This window comes from Benincasa hispida, chromosome 5, assembly GCF_027475165.1.
Source record: "Benincasa hispida cultivar pf3 chromosome 5, pf3_genome.v1.1, whole genome shotgun sequence".
Taxonomy (NCBI): domain Eukaryota; kingdom Viridiplantae; phylum Streptophyta; class Magnoliopsida; order Cucurbitales; family Cucurbitaceae; genus Benincasa; species Benincasa hispida.
Window position 1 is genome coordinate 3,390,669 of NC_143482.1, and position 26,192 is coordinate 3,416,860.

General features: G+C 32.5%; 2 protein-coding genes across 4 annotated transcripts; both read right to left on the minus strand.

The window, feature by feature from the left end:
* Positions 1 to 10,202: 10,202 nt before the first annotated feature.
* On the minus strand, positions 10,203 to 17,348 carry LOC120078724 (pfkB-like carbohydrate kinase family protein). Of its 2 annotated transcripts, none has more exons than XM_039033029.2 (13): positions 17,120 to 17,348; positions 16,946 to 17,009; positions 16,730 to 16,819; positions 15,508 to 15,585; positions 15,301 to 15,375; positions 13,791 to 13,843; positions 13,193 to 13,343; positions 12,821 to 12,931; positions 12,188 to 12,314; positions 11,943 to 12,043; positions 11,096 to 11,234; positions 10,735 to 10,787; positions 10,203 to 10,610 (listed from the first exon to the last, which is right to left on the minus strand). In XM_039033029.2, the coding sequence occupies exons 1-13, from the start codon at positions 17,200 to 17,202 to the stop codon at positions 10,527 to 10,529; spliced, it is 1,209 nt and encodes a 402-aa protein (XP_038888957.2). In that variant the 5' UTR covers positions 17,203 to 17,348; the 3' UTR covers positions 10,203 to 10,526. The 2 variants fall into 2 exon arrangements, with proteins under 2 accessions (XP_038888957.2, XP_038888958.2); XM_039033030.2 differs by having other exon boundaries at positions 16,946 to 17,038; positions 17,120 to 17,313.
* Positions 17,349 to 18,041: 693 nt separating this feature from the next.
* ALE2 (Protein kinase superfamily protein) lies at positions 18,042 to 26,192 on the minus strand. 2 transcript variants are annotated; one of them, XM_039032287.2, is made up of 9 exons: positions 25,652 to 26,192; positions 25,231 to 25,320; positions 22,837 to 22,941; positions 22,673 to 22,762; positions 21,784 to 22,152; positions 21,437 to 21,697; positions 20,894 to 21,283; positions 19,441 to 19,681; positions 18,042 to 19,055 (listed from the first exon to the last, which is right to left on the minus strand). In XM_039032287.2, the coding sequence occupies exons 1-9, from the start codon at positions 25,716 to 25,718 to the stop codon at positions 18,341 to 18,343; spliced, it is 2,328 nt and encodes a 775-aa protein (XP_038888215.1). In that variant the 5' UTR covers positions 25,719 to 26,192; the 3' UTR covers positions 18,042 to 18,340. The 2 variants fall into 2 exon arrangements, with proteins under 2 accessions (XP_038888215.1, XP_038888216.1); XM_039032288.2 differs by lacking the exon at positions 25,231 to 25,320 and having other exon boundaries at positions 25,652 to 26,130.

Genomic DNA, 26,192 nt, shown 5'->3' on the forward strand with positions numbered 1-26,192 from the left:
AAACCATATATTTCATAAATGAGTGTGTCAACAAAGGGTAGAAATATTTTTTTCATCATTTTAACTCAAAATTCATTGATTCTCCCAAAAAAAAAAAAAAAAAAAAAAACATTGTCAATTCATTCATTGCAAGAGTCAATATCATTTGAGAAGAAAGATTTTTTTTTTCTCCTTAATCAATTGTCAATTCCACTCATTTGTCATATGGTTTATCCAAAACTTCATCAAATTATAGCTAGAAAAATAACTAAGTTAAAATAAACATTAAACTAATCATTAATATTTCACATTTGTAATTTTTGTTTTGATTTTTAAAAAATAATAATTAGATGTAGACTATGTTGCACCTAATTTCATACTCTCATTCCTCTACATGCACAAAAAAAATAATAAAAAAATATATTTAAAAAAAAAACTGCTACATGATAGTTTTTTATTTGATAGTTGTCTGGACCGTACAGACATAAGTATAGTCCAAACAGTACCTAAATACTTTTCGATATTTAAATTAGTTTTAAAACTTCAATATTGCCATCACACGTCAAATATTCTAAACTATCCCTAATCCGACTTTTTAATGATACTAAACCCTAATATAAAGGAAAAACATCTATAGATGATTGATGGTGAATTTTGAATTTTGAATTGTTTACCAACAAATGGTAAAGAAGATAATAGGAGTTTTTTTTTTTGTTTTGTTTTTTTTTTTAGGCAGACACAATAGTTTCTTTTTGTAGTTGGATGCATGAGAGAGTAACTACAAAAAATAGTATTTCAAATTTATATACAACAATTATTAGAGAATATTCAGATTTTAAAATCTATATCCAACAATTATTAAGATAAGTCGGCTATAATTTGACGGTCTCGTTATTTATTTTTTTTCTTTTTTTACCATTGGGATTTGATGGAGTTGACTTTTAATTAAATTATAGAATTAAATGATACCAACCAAACTTTGATTTAGGATAAGTTTGAAGGAGAAGATTCATAGGGGACCGCTAGTGTGCTTTGTGTGGAAGGGCATTTTTGTTTCTTTTTATTTTCCTTTTTTTTTTTTTTTGGTTGAAATTATTAGAGAAAAAGTAGATTAATAATTTATACCCTTACATTCAAAGAATTAATTCAAAACATGAAAGTTAATATCAATGTTTAAATTATCAATTTCATGAAAATATTCGATAAAAATATCAATATTATGTCTTAAGTTTAGGATATTTTTTAAAAATCATTAAAAATCAAAATTTAAAACAAAAATATAAATAAATTAATAAACCTTTTATATTTTTAAATGAGTTAAAATATCTTTCATAATATTATGGTCATGTTAGGTTACATTTTGTTATTATTTTCTAAAATATTTTATTGTAGTAGAATTAAAAAATTTAAACTATGAAAATAGTTCATAGATAAAAATAAACAAATCAATAAATCAATATTATTCTCATCTAAAAAACAGTTACGATCTTGTAACTTAGTTGAGATGACCTGGTGTATCTACTAATCCCTCTAGACCTAATACTTTATTTAAAAAAAAATGGCCCCAATTAAATTAATTATAGTTATTATAATATTTAATTTCAATCATATGCGTGTTATTAAACCAATCGGATAAAGTAAAATTAAAATTCAAAATATAAATGACACCAAAAAAAACAAACAAGGGAAGAAAAAAACAAGTTGAATGATTAAAAAAGCCACCGAAAAATAGTTATATGATAATGAAGTAAATAATTAGTATAGTTATGATAAACATGTAATGAATTTTTCATATTTATATTTTAATAATATCATAATTTTCAATAATTCATTATTCATAAGAATTGGTGGTTCATTAATCATATTTGAAAACCTATAATTTTGAAGGGCCAGATTGGTAGGCTAAAAAAATTGTATGAATATGTACATAAATCTATCCAAACTTTAACTATCTTTTTAATTACAAACAAAAATATAACACACAATGTCAAAACTAATGATCTTTCATTACAATTTAAATATTTAAGGGATGGTTGGCTCCTAAGATAATTAACCTCTAATATATAACGTATGAGATTACAAAATCTTAATTTGAATCTCGAGTTTAAATGGGAAAAAGTATAAACCTAAGTTTTTTTTTTAATATTATAAAATTAAGTTTAAGTAACTCGTTTTATTCATACATCTTTTAATTTAGAATAAATAAACATATGTCGTCTTAACAGGCATTATGAACATATAGTTTAACTTGTATTATTGATTTCGAGGTTAAAAAATTCAATTTTTACACATTTTCTAACATAAATTTAAGTATTTAATCTACTCATACATGAATTAAACTTTACTCATGTATCTTAGCACTCCTTAAATATTTCTCTTTAAACACATAGATATTGTGTTTTGAACAATAGTGAGTGTTTTAAGCTAATTAAATTTAAAACACCTTTTGAGTTTGATTAATATTACAAAATTGTTTTGAAAATCATAAAAAAATGTTTAAAAAGAACATTAAGCTCCATTTAATAATTATTTAATTTTATATTTTTAGTTTTTAAAAATTAAGCTTATAAAGCATATTTGTACTTATTGATTTCTTGTTATCTACGTTTTTTAAGAGGGTTCGAAAATCAAGCTAGATTTTGAAAATTAAAAAAAAAAAAAAAGCAACTTAGGACTTAGTTAGAGAATTTGGATTCTATTTGATGTTTTCAGATTCACTAAATTCAGTAAATATGTGTTTGGCAAACAACTCGATTCTATTTCTAAAAACTATTTTCGAGTTATGTGTTCCAAATAGTGCAAATTATGAAAACAACATTTTTAGTTTTAATTGTATCCAAATTTTGATTTTTAAATCATAGCAAAATTTTATTAAATAAAGATAAAACATTTAGAAATATAATATATCAGGTTATAAACTCAACTCATTTTTTTTTAAAAAAATATAATACGTATTATATAATGTATTATAAGTTATAGAATATTACAAAATAATAATTATATAATTTTTTTTAACATAATCATATTCATAAATCAATTAATAATAGTTTATTGTCAACTAAATATGGGTGGGTAACTACAACTAATTATAAATATATCGTATCAAACACGTTTTTAAATAATTATTTAAATTAGAATCTAACTTTTGAATCTACTACCAAACACATAATTGAAAATATGAAATACAATTTTATTTTCTTTAAATCTCTTATTTTCAAATTCTCCACCAAACAGATCCTTATAAACTAGTTTTGTTTTTTGATTGCCAAAGAATTCAAATGTTTACATTTAAAAAAAATGAAAATCGTATTAAAAAGTTGTGAAAAACAAGCATAATTTTCAAAAATCGAAAAGTTATTATTAGAATATTTAATATTATGTTATCTAAATGATGTGTGTACAATCTCATTAAGGCCTTTAAGCCTTTGTCTTGGCTAGTATTTAAAGTTGTTCTAACCTTAGTGTAGTTGAAACCCTAATTCAATATACAAAATCTATGTTATTCTCTTTTAGCTATCAAACAGTGTCTGAATAATATATTTTTCATATATATATATATTCTTAATTTTAAAAAAATTATCCCAAACTTCCTAAAAAAAACTGAAACTTCGAGGAAAACAAATTGAAACATTAAGACAATTTTTATGGGAAGAAAAGGAAAACATGGGAAATAAGTATTGGAAATGGAAATAGATCAAATTCTATGAATCTAAGCCTAAGCTATTCAAATAAATCTAGTCAATAATAATATATATATTTCATATTTAACTTTAAAAAAGAATAAATAAATAAATATAAATAAATAAAATAACAGGTTCATGCGTGTGGTTTTCATCACTATTGCTACAACTGGACCAAGTCTTTCTGCTTTGACGTACGAAGATTTAAATGTTATATAGTTGGATTTACACTTACTTTGTCTGCTTTTCAAATTTTCTATACACCTCTTGTAAAATATACTAATATACTTACATATTAATCCATACGATGTATAAAATCGACTATCAAAGAAGAATTGAGAATCTTTACATGCTCGTTTTATCCTTAGTCGGTATTTTGTCCACTACATACCCACTTTACATGCTCATTTTAGTAGTTTCTATTTTGTCCTTTGTAATTACCGTTATTGAAATTGAAGTGATGCGACTTTTTTGTGTATGGATGTGATCTAGACATTGAAATTTTGTACCCTTACAAATTTCATAAACTTCTATTTTGTCTTTTTCTCTGTAATTTTTCATGTGTTTTGTATGTGCTATGAGCAAGATGTGCAAAATCGATGTCAAATAGAATTTTCAAAAAAAAAAAATTATGAAAATTGTTATAATTAATTTTTTTTTACAATATATAGGGTGAGAAAATCGAACTCTTTAACTTCGAAATTGATAATATAGACACTATGTTACGTGAGTTATGCTCATTTTGGTAATTGCTATAATTATTTTAAGAAGCGTTGATGGTGACTTAATCATCATTTCTATAAATTAAGATAACGTTTGGATTATGTTATAAATGTTTGTGCGAGAGTTGAATTTTTTTTCTTTATAAAAAGGAAATAGTTACAAAATAATATAAAGTTTATGAATATTTTGATGTGAAAATAAAAGTTTTTGGTGGTAAAAGAAACAAATCTCACATCAATTCAATTTTGATGTAAAATGATAGGAATTTTAATAGAAAAAGTTTAAATGAGGTTAAAATAAATATAGATTCTTTTTATGGTTTGTTCCAAATTATATTTCTTTAAAAATGAAAGTTTGAATTTAAAATAAACTGAAAATATAGAAAAGTTGAAAATTTAGAAAAAGTAGCACATTGTAAAAATTCATCCTTAGTCAGAAATAACATCGGTGTATGAACTATAAAATTGTGTAATCAAAACTATAAAATTGAAAAAAACTTGAATTAAGCTAAATAGTTCATTACTAAAAGAATCAATTTTGCCAAATGGGGCAATAGAATTTTCTCTACCGAAATTTCAAGATTTGATTAAATTCTCCACCACCACCATGTTATGAATTGGTATTAGATATGTTTGAGTAAAAAATTCACAACAAAGAATTTTCTTCTTTTTTAGCTCAACAGTGGAAGTGAAAATTCAAATCTCTAGAGTTTAACTTTAGAAGAGATAGGACTTAATTAGTTGAATTATAATTCAATATTTTTACACCATGTTTGGTTTTGAAACTTTTTTTTTTTTTCTAAACTAGTAACTTGTGTCTATCTCAATCTTTTTCTTTTAAATAATAATAAGAATACTTAAAATATAACTTCCATTCCTAACCATTATCCAGTTCTTTTAATTTGGTGCTTCATTTTCTTCTTTTTAAATATCCTCATAACTCAAATTTTTATGGTTAAAAAGTTACTTTAGTTCTCTAAATTTTGATAGGTAAATATTTCGCCCTTCAACCTATACATAATTTAATGTATGTACTTCTAAATTTGTAACCATTTAGAACTTTAATAAATATCAATTCAATATTTATACTTTAGCATCCGTAACAATTTAGTTCCTATGATGAAAATATTATTAAGACTTAATGAAATTTTTTACACATGATAAATTGATTAAGAATCAAATTTGTATACAAATTGTAGAAAAAAAATTGTTACATAATCAAAATTAACAATTAAAAACTTCCAAACATTAAAACAATTAATTATGTTTAACTAATTGTTATGTTTTAATGTTTAACTAATTGTTATGTTTTTGCACTAGTAAAGTTCAATTAGTTAAGACATTGTTTATTTATCCTAAAAATCAAATGGCCAAACACACACTTTATATTGAACTGAAAGTCACTTTTTAGAATGGTACTGGCTTATAACTGCCATAAAAATGTAAAACATACCAAACTAATGAGGGGACTAGAAAATTATAATGTTTCTATTTATGTTCAACTATCATAATGCAACTAAATTGGTTGAGACATTACTGTATATTTATCTTAAAAATCAAATGGTCAAATACACACATTTATATTATTGAACTAAAAGCTACTTCTAAGAGTAGTAATTATAGAAATTTTTCTAATGCTACGGGAGTACCATACTCTCTCCTTGTTCACACTATAAATGTCTTCATAAATATTTTTGGACCCCACCTTAATGCCGGTGAGTCTCACTCTATTTTTAAAAGTGTATCAACGTGGTACATAGTGATTAAAAGTAATGTAAAAAATTGTACATAACATTGTAGTATAAGAAATTTTCCTTAGTACTTAGCTTATAATTGCCATAAAAGCATGAAACATACCAAGCTATTATTTGACTTTCAAGGCCATTGTAAACCGTAAAAGAATTGAAGTCGGCCATGCAATTAATTATTTTGTACAAATTGGTAAATTTGTGGTTTCAAATCAAAGTGAAATTTAAGACCCATAAAAAAGAAGTTTTGCTCGAGTCAATTAATGTTGACTTATTCACTCTTATGACCTATTTGAGGTACTTCTGACTTATAGGTCTGAATCTCACTCCCTTATTTAAAATGGCAATATCATAAAATAGATAAATAATTTCATTGACTTGTCACAACATAATTAATGAGTCCATACCAAGAGAAGTTAATGAAAATGGGGTCATTCCAAACACACAAAAATGTAAAGGTACAATACTCATAGAGAAAGAGCCATAGTTATTCATTTATTTATTTTACGAACATTAATATATTGATATCACGAAAATATATAACAATCTTTCTTAAACAAGATCTGTTCTATATGTTGTATATATGTGTCCTTGAATTCTAAAAGATGTCACAAAAATATATAATGTCTAAGTAACTCACATTTACAACTAAGATGAGGTTCAAACCTACAATCCAATAATGACTACTTGAACTACATTCAAGTTAAATTGGCTAATGTTGTTATTACCGATAATGAAATTTAGATGTGAACATGAATACTAATCAAAGTTGGGAGGATGAAAGGTAAAAGTTTTGAATGGAAACGGAGAAGGTATAATAATAAAAGCTTTGGGACCAAAAGCTAGTAGAAAAATAGACAAATAGGGAAGCTTTTCATTCATAGCCATAGGTGATAGGGTACATGGTACATGTGAACAAGTTAGGTATTTCGCTATTTCCCAAGTGGCAATAATGCAAGAAGGAAGAAGGTGGGTGGCATGGAGGAGATTGGAGGGGACCTTATTTGCTAATTCCATGGACCAATTCCAGGATGTTGAGGTGACTCAGTCAGGTGAACCTTCACGGCTAATAAAAGTATAACCTCTTTAATTGGTACACAAAAGGCAGGAGGAGAAAAACAAAAACTACTTCACTCCCTATGCCCCTACTACTCTACATTCAATACAAACAAATATCATACCCAAACTCACGTTGAATAAATCAAATATCGATCAATACACATCAAATATGAACAAAGTTTCACACGTTTCAAATACGGGTATACATCGGTTTTGTTTATATTTGTTACATGATTTACATAAGGCAAAATCATACTTTCGTTTGCTATACTAAAAAAAATCTTATTTCAAAACTAATTCAGAAATTTATACTAATATGAAGTTCAATTACCAAATCGATCATCACTCAAGACATCAATTACCTATTGAGGATCCTACACTAGGAAAATCAAGGGACCTCACACTCTTTATAAAATAGATGGACTCCTATGTTATCTAATATGGTAGTAGAGAGCATGAAACTTAAATATGTATTTGATCTAATAAAAGAAAAATTGAAATCCGATCCAAGAATGGGGAACTCAAAAGAGGCACCATCTTGAGGAGGTATGTTGAGAATCTCACGTTGGAAAAATCAAAGGACCTCGCACACTTTATAAGATAGATTGCCTACTTCTCTCATTATCAACTAGTTTTGAGATGAAATCTTATGTTATCTAATATTATCATCCCAAAGGTCAATGATTTGATCGTCGTCCATGACAAGACTCAAAAAAAAAAAAAAAAAAAAAAAAGGAAAAATGGATGTGAAGTTATTGCATTGTTAAATTTTTAAAGAAAAATAAGTTTAGAAAAGTTTAAAATCCATATATAGTCTAAGGAGAGGGGGAAAAAAACAACTATGATATAGTGTCTTTTTGGTTATAGTGTGATCCAAAGCAATGAAGAAAAGTGCGTCGCAAAAATTCAAAAACTTATCCAAAGTTTTAGTGAATTAGATAGAGTTGCTGGATGCATATCCAAAAAGAGGAAAGAAAGAGGAAGGGAAAGGGAAAGGGATAGGGGAAAGGCAAAAGGAAGTGAATGGGTTGAAAGATTGAAGGTGGTCCAATTGGGGCAAAGAGGGTGTGTCTTTGTTAAGTTATGGTCCCAAACCACAAAGGAAGAGAAGGGAAGACCTATGATTTGGAAGCACTTGAGGCAGCTTATTGGAAGAAGCATTTTGGAGAGTGTCAAAATGGCATGTGAAGTTCTCATGGGTGGCCAAATACTGTTTTCATTCTCTTCCCCTTAGTGAATCCAACTATGTATGTGACCTTGATTTCTTTAGGTACTTGTCACTGTTCATTTATTAGGTGCATGAGTATATCCAGGTCACCTTTCGCTCATTCATTATTCCTCTCACTTCTTAAATCTTTTTTATTTCCATTTTGTTGTGTCAATTAAATACTATAAATTTTTTAGGGTGATAATCATGCACATTTAAATTGAGATGTTATTTGAGCCCAAGCAAAGCTTAATACTCTATTTTAGATGGACCAACTACTAGTTTGTGATTAGTGTAATCATTTAGTTGAAAAGGGAGAGAATTTTGCTTGATTTTTACTGATAAATTAATATCCCCCACTTTTCGATTAGACCCGTCATTCTGTTTAGAAGTTTTCATAATCGTGTTTTGGATTGGTAGTTGCAAAGATTAATGTATTTGTCTAGTCATTTAAAGTCTCTTTTCAACTAAAGATCTCTCGGTGGAATTTAGGGCCTATTTTGAATGACTTTTCAAGTGCTTAAAAATACTTTTGTAAGCACTTGAACATCATTCCAAACAAGCCCTTAATCACACGATCTAGAACTAGTACTCTTTCTGTTCTTGATTCATTTAAACTTAGATCTAATGAGTAACGTGGACCCTATAAAATAAAGACCGTTAGAATTTTCGTCATGGATTCTGGAATGTTTTTCAGGATAAAGACTACTTTCATATGGACTCCAAGGTATAAAAAGTCCAACGTCCACCAATGGACTTACTTGGTCTTGGGCTTCCTTAGGCAAGATCAGGTGCAACAGCATGGCATAGATGGACCAAGACATCAGTTCAAAGGCCCATGTAGCAATGTGGGCCATATTCATGGACCCAAATTGGCTTCAAACGACGACATGAAAGTGGTTTATTTGAACCGATTCGGCAATCCCCAGACATATTTGATGAAAATGCAGGTAATCATTCAAAGTTTAGTAGTACCTGGAAAGGATGGAAGAATCTTATTGCATGGTTTGTTGAGTATCCATGTCTTCGAAACCACAATCCCATGCAAGATTTTCTCCTACAATTCAAGGATAAAAGAGTAAGGAAACAACGTGGACCCATCGTTTATGCTAAGTAAATAATTCTCCGCTGCTTATTAAAATATGTTCGAGCAGTAAATCTACACCACACCAACTTATGCAGGCTTTCGTTAGAACACGTGGGTATAAACCGATGTATTTTTTAGTTCAACAACATTTGCTTCTTGGTCGAATGCATATGTGTTAACCAATTGACCAGTTAGAGCTTGAGGGAATCCTCATCACTGTATTTCCAATGAACCAAACTAAACACTCTTTTTTCTAGATAGCCTACAAGGGCAAAAAAATGGTTATTTGTCTTTCTTTAGACAGAAAGGTACATTTCAAGCCCCAATATCAGCCATCTGATAGCAATTTTTTATTCCAGAACAGAAGATAAACAGAATATAAGACGAATTACTATATACAAAAGATATTATCTATCTGTATAGAAAATTGTAGACCAAAATTGCCAGGTATAATCTAGAATACGAAATTTAGGTTTGTCTAGTTTTGTTCAGCTTTGCAACTCCCTCCTATTTTTCGTTTATAACATCTCCAGATTCTCATTCCCGATCCCAGAAGAATGACAAACAAAATGTCAATTACCAAGAAATTACAAAGAACGGTGCAACATGTACCATGTAGTTTCAAAAATCTGTTAAACATGGTATTTATTTACACAACTATCTAATTTTGTTCATGAAAAAAATAATAATAATAATAATAATAATTAACAGCATCAATTCTTCAATCCAAAAGGTAAAGGAAATATAGTCATTATACTTCGAAGCATAGACGTAAAGATTAGTTTACCAAGAATAGACAATCTGCGTACCCATAATAACTGTTTCACTAGAAGAAAGCATCAAATCTCTCATTGGAACTTGTTTTCCCCAATTTTTTTGGCTGTAAAACCTGTTGAAAGAAATTCAAAAGGAGGCATGGAACCGAACTCAATGACGCTTCTATTAAATCAACATTTCATGCTTTGGGCTGAATTACATTTTCACAAAAAGTAATGTCAATGGAGTGGCGTAAGAATATAGATTCTCATTTGAGTTAATGATGATCTAATGTAAGAAAGATGCCAGCCGTGGATCCGTACGATATGGAAGACCGCTTCGAGCACCCAAAGCACGACAACATCCAGCAGCCTGCAAATAAAATTTAACGATGAACATAGCTCAACTGGTCAAGGCAGAGAATCAAATCCCCTACTTTCATATATTTTTTAACTAAAAAAATAAAAATAAAAAATACATTAAACAAATAACTTACCACTTGGGCGGAAAATGGCAATAACTTCTCTGGTGGCATGTTGGCACATAAGGCTGGAATTAAAATGAAAAGCATAAATTCATACTAAAGCTCCCGTATTAAACAGAGAAAAAAACTGCATGACTATTGAGGAGGATGTTAATTAAGCTAGAAATAAAGACAAGTAAAAATGTATATAAAGAATTCTTGAATGAACAATTGTATGCCATGCGATTCATTCTGAAATAGTTAGCAAACTTTCTGCATAAAAGCGGACAAATGAAATTGCAAGCTGAACTCTAAAGAACAAAGCAGCCGCTAGAAAATACAAAGATAACAAAGTTATCAGATAAAATTGTTCAAAATTGTTCATATTACGAACCATAGAGAACTGCTCCAACGAATGCATCTCCAGCACCAGTTGTATCAACAATCTCAGACTCCGATATTTTTTCAGCTGTCCCGAGCAACAGCCTGCCACAAACTGTCCCTATCCCCTTGGCTCTCAACTTGGCAACTGGCTGAAAAAGATGAGGACGAAATATAACCGAACATCATTACATCCTCAAATGTAAAAGGATATAATCTCTTGGACTCATAACAACTATGACTCAACCACAGATATTAATGTGATCGTTAAGTTGGCACTTATATACACAGCTTGCAAACTCCAAATTTATCAATCCTCTCCGATAATTCCTATGCTCAACCCAAGCTTCATACTGTTCAATCAATATTATAATAGTGTAGATTCTTACAAAAAGTTCCATATATCCCTCAGATAATTTGTACAAAATGATTCATCCTTTTTATACCAGAGAAAATGAAATGATTACATCTGTCAACTATTCATTTTTCTTAAAATTGTTACAAACAGGTTCCATCTTCAATACCAACGTAACAACATCAGTAGGAAGCCTCACAGCTTTTGATCCAACAACATACTACATCCAAAACAATGCAGGGCAGACAGACCTTCAAAATTATCTTCTCTTAAAAGTCTAGGACCTAGGAACAAAAATCCACCCTACAAACGTTAGCAAGTGCTTCCCATTCCCTTTCTTTACATCACAATTTCTTGATGATCAACAGACATTAATCCACAAGGATCGTTATAAACCATAACATTTTAATGGTACACTGCACAAAAGGTATAAACAGCCAATCGTTTTATCAAGGACTGCAATAGAGTTGAGCAAACGCCAAAATAATGATTAAAAATAAATTACCGATGATACAGAAGCTGGAACATTAATATTCTCATCCCTTCTGCTCTGGACCACTTCAAGTAAGCTGTCTACTTCAAACTCTTCCATCTGATCAGATGTTTCTGCCAGAAACAGAGAAAATACCTGTAAATTTTAAATATAAATTAAATTCATAAAATTTTGTACCTAACAAGATCCATCCTTAGAGGGTGAACAGCATCATACAATGCCAACGGTAAAGTAGAAAGTTGATCATAAAAACTCACCAGCAGCACTTCTTTCGAGCATTATGCATCCATTTTCACCCAAGGTGACGATCACGAATTTGAGTTTCGGAAGTCGCAGAAGCATGGAAACAAGTGCAGATGGAATTGATGGTGCCTCTGTCCATTCCTGTCCATTAAATAACGTTTCTATAATTTACCAACAGAAAACATGAGCCCCTATACATAAAATATTCCACAAACAACTTCAGACATAAAGATGAATAGAAAGAATGAAAAAAGAACCGAATCTGTTCTATAGATTGTACAACTATATCTTTGAGTTCCAACAAGAAAAAAACATAATTTTAATACAAATTCAAACATACATACTACAAGGTTATAATAATTATATAAACTAGTCAATGAAAAAACCAATCATATCTTGCTTACACGTGGCACCAAAAACTCTCAAACAAACACACAAGTTACATGAGGCATAAGCAGCTCTACAAGTATGCATGATGATTAATAAAGACAAAGGGATCAAAATAGAAACTTAAGATCCAATATAAAAAATTTAAAAGTTTTAAAGATATTCAGAGTAATAAGTACGGATGAAGTTCAATTTCCCAACAGGAAAATTTTAACGTGTAGGAGAATTTAGAAAGCAAGGAATGAAGAAAGAACACTTGCCTGTGGAAATCTCGTTGAGCAGACAACATAACTGACAAATAACAGGAGATCATCCAGACCTTCCCTTTTCCTTTCTGCATCGATCAACATAGGTATATTCTGCCGAGCTGCCTGTGCAGTAAAAGTAAAATTAATATCCCTTACAACATGGAAAAAAAGGAGATGGTTAAGAACAAACAACCAGTTCATTGATGTTTGGAAAGTGACTAAGAAAAAGCCAAAAGCTGAAAGAAGAAAAGTGTTGAATTTCTTTTGAATTTTTAATCTGGAAAGGGAACACAGAAGTCTGGCTCTTAAAAATCAACATAAAAGAGTAAGCTCAAGACATGAGCGCAGAATTTGAAGCATCAAAGCAACTTTTGATATTTTTACCTCTTGTGCAACAAGCAAAGCAGTTTCATGCAATCTTACGTCAAAATATACAAATCTAGCCCCATCTAATGCAGACAGCAAGCTTGATCGCGAGAGGTCATCTGGCACCATAGGAGGAGATCCTGGGGTGTGGATGCATGTACGAGTGTGCCTAAAAAAGTTTGCCAAGGTAAATGAATTGTGAGATGATTGTGTGTATGTACATTCCTTATAATTTTATTTTGTGCATTCTGTCTCAGAAATTATAAACGTCAGAAGACTTCCCCTGAAAGATCAAGATACAAAAAATTCCTCAATAGTCAATACTAAAATGTGAGATTGAGACTATAACAAGACTGTATAATAGAACGTATACGTTCTTTACAATCCACAACATCATTTCAAACTCGACACATGATTTAAAAGGCTCATGCCTCACAACAAGCAAACATCCACGAAAAGACACTCATGCCTTTTTTTCTTTTAATAAGAATTAAGAAACCAAACTTCATTGACATAGGTGAAAGGATATACAAGGGCAATACTAAAACAAGCCAAAAACAAGACAACCCTCACGCCCAATTACAGAGTAGAGAAGCATGAAAATGCAAATGCTTACGTTTTATTATCCACAATAATATAGGTAAATGGTGAAGTACCCCCTTCAGAAACCTGAGAAAACACATAAATTCACAAATATGAAACTCATAGGAAATCACTAAAGATCCCATCACGAAGAGAGAGCAGGTATTCTTACAGATAGAAAATAGTAGGAAAAGATGAAATATTAATAGCAACACATCTATATTGAACAGAAAATTCTACATTTTATGTTTTAACATAACAAATGTGAGTATGGAAATTTGAGCTTCCAACTTTAAGAGAAAAATAGATGCAAGATATAAATTTCACTAAAAAAAAGAACTAAACGATAATTAAATATTTTATAAGTAGTAGGTAACCAGCTTTATAATGTCCACAACTGTTAATTAAAAGTACATACTAAGAGAAATTTGCAAAGTGGAAAGTTCTGAAGTCATTCAGAATGTCAAACCTCAACATATCAACGAAGATCATTAAGCAATTGAATAGTAAGAAGTAACTAAATTTTACTTGAACTAGTAAATGCACTTAACGCAGGTTTCAGCACACAAAATTTAACTTTACGTCCTTTAATGTTTCCGTTCACCCTCAGACCCTCAAATTCTCACTACATTCTTGCTTCACTTCTCCGTAAAAACATACATTGGAATTAGAATTCAAGACCACAGAATGTGTTTTGCTTGTTTCTTGATAACTCACAAACACCAAATAATGCATTAAGCATGGCCCTTGTATTCCAAAAGATAACCATTAGCATTAGACTTTATAGTCTGTAGATGAACATCCATCACCATTACACTAGCATCAGCAAAAAAATAATAATAACAAACATGACTTTTCCCAATTTTGATGCCCTCAGTTTGTCCCCTTTGCCATGGTAGTGGGATTACCTCTATCATATTCTCTTTGGCTGCGCTTATTTGCAAAATTGTTGACACAAACTGCTGTCAAAATTGTTAATACTATTCTCTTCTTATTTAAAGGAAAATATTCTTCAGCTTCTCCTCGGACTTCAAATGACTTTGGAGCCTCACTAATTATGGATCAATGTGATTAAAGCTCTCCTTTCATAATTATGGATGGAAAGGAATCTAAGAGATTCTCGAGAGCAAATACCTTCCTTGGCTTGATCGTTCTGAGTTTGCAAAATTGAAAGTCTACCCCCGGTACTCTCCCTCCAAGTCTTTTTCTATTTTTTCTTTGTTAAATATTAATTTGAATTGGGATGCCTTTATTTTCCCCGTGTAGTTATTTTGTTTTATTTTTGTCTTTATTCACTCCCTTCTAAAGTTCATATCTTTTGAACATCCATCTCATTTCATTTCTTAAATGAAGGTCTTGTTTCTCGTTATAATAATAATAAGAAGAAGAAGAATTTTTTTTAAAAAATGAAAAGAAAAAAAATTAAAAAGCGTACAGCAAGTACAAAATACAAAAACAAGGGCAGTATTGTCAAGATAATGCAGAAGTCAATTATGATGATGTAAGTCATAAATACTTGAAATTGTGTATTATGAAGAGCTTACTACAAGAAAAGATGTATCTATCCCATCAGCTTCTAGCTCCTCAATTATGCTCCTTCCTTGACTATCATCTGCAACCTACAATTTTATCATGGATGAAAATGTTACAAACTTTATTCAAAGGAGACAAAAACAGCAATATATAGACCAGTTCCATTTAATACTTAAAAGTCGGGCTGGAAAGGAAAGATTCCATGGATAAAGAGCAACCTTGGAAATTATCCTTGGTGTTAAACCCAACCGAGCTGCGGAAGTTAAAGCATTCCCTACATTTCCTCCACCTTGCACCTAAGAAGAAGTCATCAGCTACAGGTTTTCCAAATGGTTACAATAAATAGAAACTACAGTCTTCTTGTTGTAAGAACACATTTCATTAAATTAGCTAAATTCATACAGATAATAATGTATAGTATTCAATACAATTGAACTTGAAGCCAAGACAACTCACAATATTATTGTTGGGAATTTAGAGACATTTTCAAATCTTACTTAAAATTTCCATTCCATAGGATAAAGCAGTACACAAATAAAGTAAGCAATTTAAAGGAGACAAGATAGGAATAAAGAAATAACACTCTTGAGTTCATACTATTTCACCCCAAACTTTGGGCTATTTTCAGCCTTCTCCAACTACAGATTCTACAGAAATCGATGAAGATTACAAGTGGGGCAATCTCACAAATGTTCCTCTCTATTTTTCTCGTAAAAATTTAAACTCTAAAACACCCTCAAAAGCCTAGCCATCACTCCCTTTTCTTACAAATAAAGAATGAAATGGATTTTGTCATGCTATTGCACCATGTCACTTTAGTGTAGCACCATTGCACTTCCTTCTCAAATTCATGACTCTATGTTGTGCTGCAGCAATGTTAATGTTTCTTTTCTCCCCATCCCCATTTCCTTTAATCTGGACTTTAAACAGATCAATGAGCGGATCTCTAATTAAGCCATATAGATGATGGACAAATCTCAACTGTTATATTCTAAGTTCTACTCCAAACACATTCACTTCCTAATGCTCTGTTGGTCCAGATATCATATGGTGGGAGTAAATGAATTAACAAAAGGTATGCTGAGTAGTTCAAAACAATATTTCAGTAAAGAGGGGTCTTAAAAGCGCAAAAGAAACTTGACGTCTATCAGAACTTGAGGAATTTCACATGGCAAAAATTAACAAGAGTTGAACTGAAAATATTCCAATTGTCAGCAATGTCGAAAACTTGACATAAAAAAGAAAAGTGAAAAAAAAAATGACCGTTTAATAAATCCTCATCCGAATCGATTCAGTCAACGCTGAATCTTTTCATCATGAGCAAAGTCTACATATCATTCATACACAGCACAAGTTCAACAAATGCTTAATACATAGCTAGGCAACCACAAAAAAAGAAACTGATGTCTCGATCGTATCGCTAACAAGAAGAAAGCACACCTTTAAGCTTGTGGTTCTAATTTTGTCGTCAGGATTTGGATAAGAAGCCACTGCAGCCAAAAAATCAACAGAAGTAGCACCAACACCAAGCTGCAAAAACACACCTAACCATTCAATAACTTTCAATGATTCAAAAAGTACACATATGGAATGATTTATGTCAATAACAGAGCCAGAGCAGTCGAGCATTGCAAGGAAATAGAGAAAGAAACTCACAACCACACGATTTTCAGGAAGTGAAATCGGAACGGAGGAGGAGGTTGAGGAGGACATTTTCGGCCTGAAATCAGAATATGCAGAAAGAAACAGCTGAAATTGTAAAGAATTAGTTTGGATTTGATCGGGAAAATGTGAGTGGAAGTAAGGGATTGCAGGAGAGGGAATGCAAACCTGGTTGATTTGGAGAACCGAAGAAAGGTTGGAGAAGAATGAAGAAGCGTTTTGCTTGAAATGAAAGCCTGCAATGGCGTCATCTTGTTTATGGGTGCAGAAGAACCGGCGCCGAGGTGATTGCCTCCCCCTCTTCGCCACCCGTCTCTTCTGTTTTGTTTTCACTTTGGCTTCACTTTTTTTTCTTTTTTTTTCCGAATAAATTTAAAATCTATATTATCCACAATATTTAAAATTATAACCGTTTATATTTTCGAGAAAATTTTGAAAATTTAAAAATAAATAAATAAATAAAAGTTCAGAAAAGGATGTCTAAAATAATTTATAGAAAAGTTAGGCACTTTAAATCATGAAATTTGTCATTTAATTTATGTTCGCATTAATAATAATTCTTTTTATTAAATTTTTTTTATGAAATAATAGAAATTTCGATGTCCAATCTATTGAGATGTGAAAATTTTAGATATGTCAGATAGAAATTCAACGTGTCGTGGAAATTAAAATGATATTTTTCATTTTCATTTACTTGTTTAAATTTTGATTTTTATTTACATAATTCAAAATTTTATACTAAAGAATATTAATACTTAAATTCAAATAAACAGTTGTTTAAGTAATTATCTTCTAATTCAATGTTTTTTAAAAACAACATTTAAATACTTTTAAAATAAATTAAACGTGTCTCCAATTCAAATCCACGTCATGTAAATAGTTGTATGATCTAATCGAGTGTCATGTCCACCCTTCATTAATTTTTGGTCTACCCTATTTTAGATTACATTACGTTTTAAAAAAATCTAGAACACTTTTACAATAAACATTAAACTTCGAAGCTTCAATTTAGATATATATATATATATATATATATATATATATTTATATATATAAACTATGGAAACATATAAAAAGAAAAAGAAAATAATGATCAGTGCAACCAAGACAGAGTCTTTTAAGTATGCAAAAATTGTCAAAAGAAGATATGATACAACTACACGAGAGTATTCAAATTACATTTCTAACCTCGTATGGTAATGAATCAACAATTCCAAAATTAGAACCCAATACTTTGCGCTCTCTCTTTTTTTCTTTTTCCTTCTCTCTCACACATATAAAGACAACTTTTAACTTCCAAACCTGAAAGCCACCTTTATGAACCAGAGAGTTAAAACTATACATTTTTAAAGAGTCGCACAAAGGCATCCACAAGATTTAAAAAGAAACTCAAACCCAAAACCTGTTGCTGTTCCAAGAAGGCCTTGAAAGAAATCCTCCGTGCTCGCTCCTACTTCCTGAAAATCTATAAAACGCAGGTTTGCTTCGAGCGGTTCGCAATGGACCTGACCTGTTTCCATGCCGAATAGGCAAAGATATCTCGTCGCCTACTAAACTTGAAGTTGAAAACGGACGGTTTTCCATCTCTTCAAGAGGGCCAGAGCTGTATTCCATGGTGATGAAGGAAGAGGCTTGACCATATGTCAGTCGAGGTGTAAGGCCACCGGCATTCCACCAACTGCTGTCGGATGGGACAAGGTCGCCTTTGAAATCCGAGTCCCGAGCAGAGGACTCCTTTTGACTGCAGTAATCTGCACATGTCTCGTCTGTGTCGTTATATATCAGCTTAAGAGCCTGCACAACTTCTCCCATAAATGGCCTCTGAGTCACCTCTGGATGAACGCACATTGAAGCAATGGCAGCCACCTTGGCCATGTCATCGAAGTCATAAGTACCAGCTAGAGAAGGATCTACTAGTTGCTCCAAACCTTCTCTACTGGTCAATAGAGGCCGCGCCCATGTCACGAGGTTTTCCTCACCATGTGGTTGGGACATGTCCACCGGTTTTCTTCCTGAAAGAAGTTCAAGTAGCACAACTCCATAACTGTAAACATCGCTTTTGACAAGCAGGTGCCCGGTCATTGCATATTCAGGGGCTACATACCTGCAAATTTATCAACTTGGTCAAGGAGATCCACCAATATTATGTAAAGTAGAGACAGACTTGAGATTCATGTCCCTTATTTTCTGAAGTGAGTTAATCAACAATATCACAGAAAAAAAGTTTATCCTGCTAATAATTCGGTTCTGAAACTAGTTTCTTGAATCCATGATCCACGGACTAAATACTACTACAGATTCGTAAATCGATGCAATAAGAAATAGAGCAACATACTCCCCTTTCCTATATATACACAAAAAAATAGTTTGTAATCACTTTTTTTAATTTAAAAAATGACAGGTGTAAATTTTTAACTGGGTGCAGCAAGGAGTGCACGGTGCAGCAGTATTTTCCTAAGAAATATAGATATGCTCAACACCAGAATTACCCGAAAGTTCCCATCACGCGTGTTGAGATATGTTCACTGCCTTCAGTTGCTTCCCTGGCCAATCCAAAATCCGAAACCTTGGGGGTGAAGTCAACTTCCAAGAGAACATTACTTGCCTTGAAATCGCGGTGAATTACACGGGGATTAGAATCTTCATGAAGATATGCCAAACCTCTTGCTGCTCCAAGAGCAATCTTTAATCGTGCGTCCCAGTCAAGGGGTCCTTTTCTCTTGTCAATGCCTACACAATACAGATGAAGGGCCTTTTTAATATAAAACCAAGTGCAATTAGATGACATAAAAAATGGATAGTTGAACTTCCATCAAGCAATAAAGGTATAGAGAACTACAATATAATCAGTTTCTTTTTCTTGTGAGTGTTCGAACTAGCCAAAGCTCATATCGACTAATCTCACATGACAACCCACTTGACCCTACAACATTTGAGTGTCAAAAAAAACTTATAAGATATTAAATCCTATGTTGGTGGCCACCATAGATTGAACCCATGACCTCTTAGCCCTTTATCAAAGTTATGCCCTCTATTTACTACTAGGTCAACAGTTAAGAACAAGATGGAAAAAACTTTTGGAACTAAATAAATGGTAATGTACACATATCTAAAGAGAGAAACCTAAAGAGCTCTTACTTTTTTAAAAAAAAATACAGGTGAAAGAGACATCGAAAACCAAATGTTATTTACTTGATGCTAAGAATGGTTAATTCAGCGTATATCTCCAAAAAGATACAGGAATTTTTGTTTCTATTACTACCAAAGGAAAGCTAGGATTTTTTGGCATCATACCCTACGAGAGTATTCAAGAATACGAATTTATTACTCTCACAGTCATGTAAACATTAAAGGCTCCAAATCAGAGTATCTTACACAAATCTCTTTGTAGCTAATCTACTTTTGCTATCAACTTAGATCGGGGGTCTTTTGTTTGATCCTGTCACTCCTGGCATAGGGATGCCTAGTTATATCATTTGATGTTGGTTGGTTAAGAAATTTCTGAAGTTTCATATGAACAAATCAACCCTTTTCTTCACCCTTCTGGCTTTGAGAAATCCTTCATCTATCAATACTTTTTGATACAGAACTTCAAATAAGAAAAGGTTGACCGACTTTTTTAAACAGAACAAATTAAAATGTCCCGATAGCCAATATATAACTAACAGACGATAGACAGACTGACAGAGAAAGTCCCTAGGCACAAAAAGCAGATGAATCTTTAATTTGATGTTATCCACGAGATCAAATTTCATCGCATTGATGATCAAGGAAAAAGGTGAATGAGGCATTTCTGTTCTAAGATTGAATGAATGAGAAAAGTTTTACTAAAGTTGACCAAACAAATCATGTATAGAAAATGGAGACGTCCAACAACAGTACATATAAGAATGCATAACAAACACCTAAAATGATAAATTATAGGTGATATGGGAAACATACCATGCAAGTGAGACTCAACACTGCCATTATGGACAAGCTCATAAACTAAGCAGCGAGTTCGCCCTTCAATGCATATCCCAATCAGTTTCACGAGATTCCGATGATGAAGTCTACTCAACATTTCAACTTCTGCAATAAATTCACGGTCTCTATTCTGATTATCCCGTGTAAGCAACTTAACTGCAACTTCATTTCCATCTTCCAAAATACCACAGTAAACACGGCCAAATCCCCCTTCACCTAAAATCCTTTTTGAACTAAACTTGTCTGTTGCTTTCTCAAGTTCAGAAAGTGAAAATGTTTTAACAGATTGAAGACTGGTTGGCATTGTGGAAATTAGGGAAACAGAGGTGGAGCTTGCAATGCTACTTGATAATGCTGATCCTAGACCTGCATTAATTCAAAATGAAATCGTCTCAAGCAGCATTACAAGTAAAATAAACAGGACTTGCAATATGGCTCACTGAATGGACAGTTCATAATCAAATAATACTTGTGAAAAGATCCTTGTGATAACAAACAGATCAGGGTCTACAAACTCACCAGATCTTTTGTTAATTGATGACGTGAAGACAGGGCCAACAGCACTAGACGGCCTGCCAACTTTTCTCCATTTAAAAAAGATGGAAAGAGCTCCAATGAACACTAATAACACAACAAATGCTGAAAGTGCTATGATGGCAATTGTTTTGACATTCATCTTCTGGCTCTTATTAACAAAATTTGCAGTAATGGGAAGGTCACCCGCACTTCCACTAGGAGCACTTCCCATGTACCCTCCATATGGCGGTGAAGAAGGAATCCCTGATCATGGCTCATTATTCTCAGTATTTACTGATAGGGGGAGAGGTTAACAAAAGCAGAGAAAAAAAAAATGTTGAAGTTATTACCTGGATAGCTGATGTAGACAACTTGATAATCACCAAAAAGCGTCATATTCAAATGCACTTTTTTATCCCAAAACCTTCTGTAAGTCAGTACTGCAGTTGTATTATCAAACTTCTCTCCTAGTGGTACTAAATTTATGTCCACCATAGTTCTTCCTTGATTTTGACTGTCTGCACTTGCACCCATGATTTTCACTTGGCTCTGCTCCAAGTAAGTCCCCACTGCAATCTCACTTTCAAGCTCGTTCATCACAGGAAAAACAGCATATGGAGCTATATCCAGAAGAAGTCTGACTTTCATGGGAAACACACAACCACAAGGTGAACCAAAGGGAGCTGCAGTAAGGGGCTCCATGCATATTTGATCACAACCTTCCAAGTCCATGGGTAAAAAATATTTAGTACAAAGAATTTCGTGAAAAACAATTTACAACTTCAAGGCTAACCATTGGTCTAGACAACGATAGATGAAAATTTGCAAAGGTCCTTTGATAACCTTCTTTATGGATCACCATCACTTAACAAAATCAAAGGCACCACGTACTAATCATGACGTCAAATGTTACAAAGCTATTCAAATGTAGATATTGAATTAAAACAATGGTTTCACAGCGACAGAATTCCAGCTCTGAAATAAATCATGTTAAAGCAAATGCTTAACAGATGGGAATGGCTCTATAAACCTGTTTTTTTAGCTAGAAATAAGATGGACGGAGATATTGATCAATCAAAAGGAGCAAGCACTTTAGCAGCCTAGAAGCAATTACAAGAAATGAGGAGCAGAAGTGTAGAAACAAAGAGCCATCATTTGGTAATCATAATCTGTGAGGTTATACAGGTTTTCGATTTTGACATATAATTGACCGCTAAATAATTCAATCCCCGACTATACCTTGGTCTTTTGATGGGGTAGGAGCAACCATATGAGGCCGTACACGACGCCGTCGATGACGTCGGATAGGCAAGGGTGCACTCCTAGGACCTACAAAAGCGTAGTGCCAGTAAGTAATGGCAAAACAAAGGACAATGGAGAATCTATTAAATTGCCTTCATAACCTGGAGAGGGTGCAGGAGCAGTAGATGGTCCCAAAGAAGACTTAAATATCCAGTTACCACGTAACTTTGACGGCACAAATGAAAAACTTATCGAGTCCAACCTTGCTGCAATTATGGAGACATGTGCATGCCATAGAAAAAGAGATAAACATGAATCGTTGAACAATTAGGAGATGAAAAAGGCATGAACATCATAAAAATTAACTACTTCACTTTTCATTTTTTCCACCAACTGTGTTCGGTATTCCCAGAAAGCTAAAAATAATTAATTTGAATTTGAGAACAATCCCAACCAAGCAGAAATTAAATTAAACATTAAAAAACGACCAGATGATTAGGAAAAGCAAGATCACTGCCTTATTTAAATTCTCCATTCCCAGGTCATTATTTATAATTTCCTGGTCCTTATTCCGAAGTCAAAGTCAAATAATGATTTTTATGATTAGAATTCAAAGTCTGAACGAAATGTTATTACTACCAACTGTATTTTTTTTATTGGATAAGTAATGTTTTCATTGATGAATGAAATTATCCAAAGAAATACAAAAATGAGTCCAATTTAGAGGGAATACAAAAGATGTTTCCAATGTGCAGCTGCATTTTCCTCATTTAGAATTATTGACTCTAGAGATATAGTAATATGGAGAAGACTAAATTGTTTCAAGCACCGACAGAACCAGAAGCGTCCCTTGTTTCAAAGAGAGCAGACAAAATTCTACTGAGTTAATTCGGGGACACACGATAGATTTTTATCCTATAGTATTCTACAAAAAAGACATATCAAGATAAATAATCCCGATACGCTCCTTGGATTTATTTAAAGCCCTCAAGGAGTCGTATGAGGTGAAAATCTCATGTACGGTTCTGTAATAGCGATAAGAACAGTGATGTTATTACCGATTATGATTATCTAACAGTTCGAGTACCGTTAATATAGTTTAGGCTCAATCAAAATATGGTTTTTGGGGGTGGAATTTGTGGTGTCTACCTATAGGGTTTGTTATTTTTCTAATTTCTTCCTTAGCAGTATGCGAGACGATCATAGTGGGAATCGGCACTCTTAGATACATTATTTTGATAAGTAGAGTTCCAAAAACTATAAAAAGAATTTTCTAGTTCACTTACAAAAGAAGGATCATTGTCAATCTCAAAAATTTGATTTTCAATATCATGGAGAGTTAGCGACCCGGGACATCGAGCGAAGAGCTCCAATGCACGTATTTGGAGCTAGATCCAATTCGGAATTTTCCTTGAGAGGTATCAGGAAGGAATTGGAATGTAATAATATCGATTGAAACAGATACAAAAGAAAAGGTTTGGCCCAACAGGCAAACATGGCGGGCTCCGGCTCCGCGCACCTGCTGACACCTTTCGAAGCACTTTCGAGTGTAGTTTGGAAGATATCTTGAGAAAAGGTTTTAGCACCGGTGTATCCTATATGTACTCTAGTTTATTCGAAGTATCCCAATGGTGTAACGCCGTCGACTTATTGGGAAAAAGGAGGAAACCGCAAGAGTGAAGGATCGAAAGGGTCTCGCATTTTACCGGGAAAAACGATAAGAACTTAGTTTTAGGGCATATGCATGGGATTAGCCGCTTCAATGGGGTCTTTTATTCTGGCCGGAGGCCAAATTACCAAACGTCTAGCATTCCCTCACGCTCTTCGGCCCGAGCCTCAAAAAGGTTCATTTGTCGTTCCACCCCCTGATACTCCTTGGAAGACATTAGCCGGCAAAAGGCCTCCGAGGAAGGTAATCAAAAAAGGAAAGAGGTCAGACAGATACCGATGAAAGAATAAAAAAAATTTCGGAGTCCGGCCACGAGGTCTGATAAGTATGAATCATAGTTCTAATATTTGTTCTAATATTTTGGAATCTATTTCATATATTCTGTGCTCCAGATACTAGCCTAGACTGAATATCCAACGAGATAAAATCATCTTTTCGTTTAATATGCTCCTCTTCAAATTGTTGAAAACCAACTTCAGATGCAGGAAACTGAAGCTGAAAAGAGATGAATTTAGGTTTATTGGCAGAGTTAGTAAGATTGATGCCTCCACATAACAACCAAACTTATTCCATTCTAATCATTGACGTGGAAGATGTAGCTTCACTTTGTAGTTTGCAAAAGAAGTTCCTTTGATTAAAGACACATCATGGTCAAAAGTTAATAGACGGCGTAAAATTTTCCAACTTTGGGAGTTTGGACAACTGATGGGTATGTAATTAGTTCAAACAGAAGCTACAAGTTGTGCATTATCAATTTCTGTAAGAGCAATGACTTTACATTCAAACACATTTTGGGCACTTATCGTGTGTTTATAATACTGAACTTGGAATATGTATAGATATTAATCAAACGAGACACGTTGATACTAAATGGAAATCACTATACCATGCTCTGTTGACATTTCTGTGGTCATTGTTTGCAAGTTTGGCTGTAAGGAAGGAGATAAGTATATGTGTGGCGAAACTGAAGATTGTCCTGAAACCAGAGACAATAAGTAACTCTCAGAAGTTCTACATTACAATACCCAAGACAATTCAGTTAATAACAATACTAATACAGCTCATCAATAAGAGATTCGAATGTTGTATTCAGCAAAATATATAAATTAAAAAAAAAAAAAAAAAAAAAAAATCAGAAGCAAATCGAGTGTCGCTCTTACTACAGCTTAACATACAGTAGAGTAAATTAACTGCTAACTAAAACACTTTCTGAAGGAATGACTCTTTTTACACAGAAATACAAAAGGCGAAAAGAAGTAAAGCAAGCAACAGAAACAACGTACTTTTTTCTGAAGTAGAAAAGTTACCTGAGCAAGAGAAAAGCAAATCGAACGAATGAAGAACCAAAAGAAGGTGCATAATCGAGAAAGGCATTTTCGTGTCCAGAAAGGAAATTTCAATGGAAAAGAATCATCATCATCATTATGATCATCATCAGTAGCCATAGCGAGCTACAACCTCAACCACCAGCTGAACAAAAATCTGCCAAAGAAAACACCCACAAGAGTTACGATTAAGCACTCGCCGGCAAGAATCATCTTCAACGCAATGAGAGGTCAAAATCCGGCACCACATGGCTGAAAATGACCGGAAAAAAACCCTAGGAGAGAGAAAACGAAAGAGGAGGAAGCAATGCAGGTATGAAGAGTTGCAGATCCATGAAATGCGGTGGAAGATCTAGAAGAAAGGATAAAGAAAAGGTGCAGAATACAAGGAGAAAGAAGAGTGAAGGAGGAATTTAGGGAGAGAAAACAATGGAGGAAAATGGAGAAGGAGATCTTGAGAGGAGGAAGGAAGGAGCTAGGTGAGGAAACTTTAATACATGGCAACAAACAACACTCTACTATT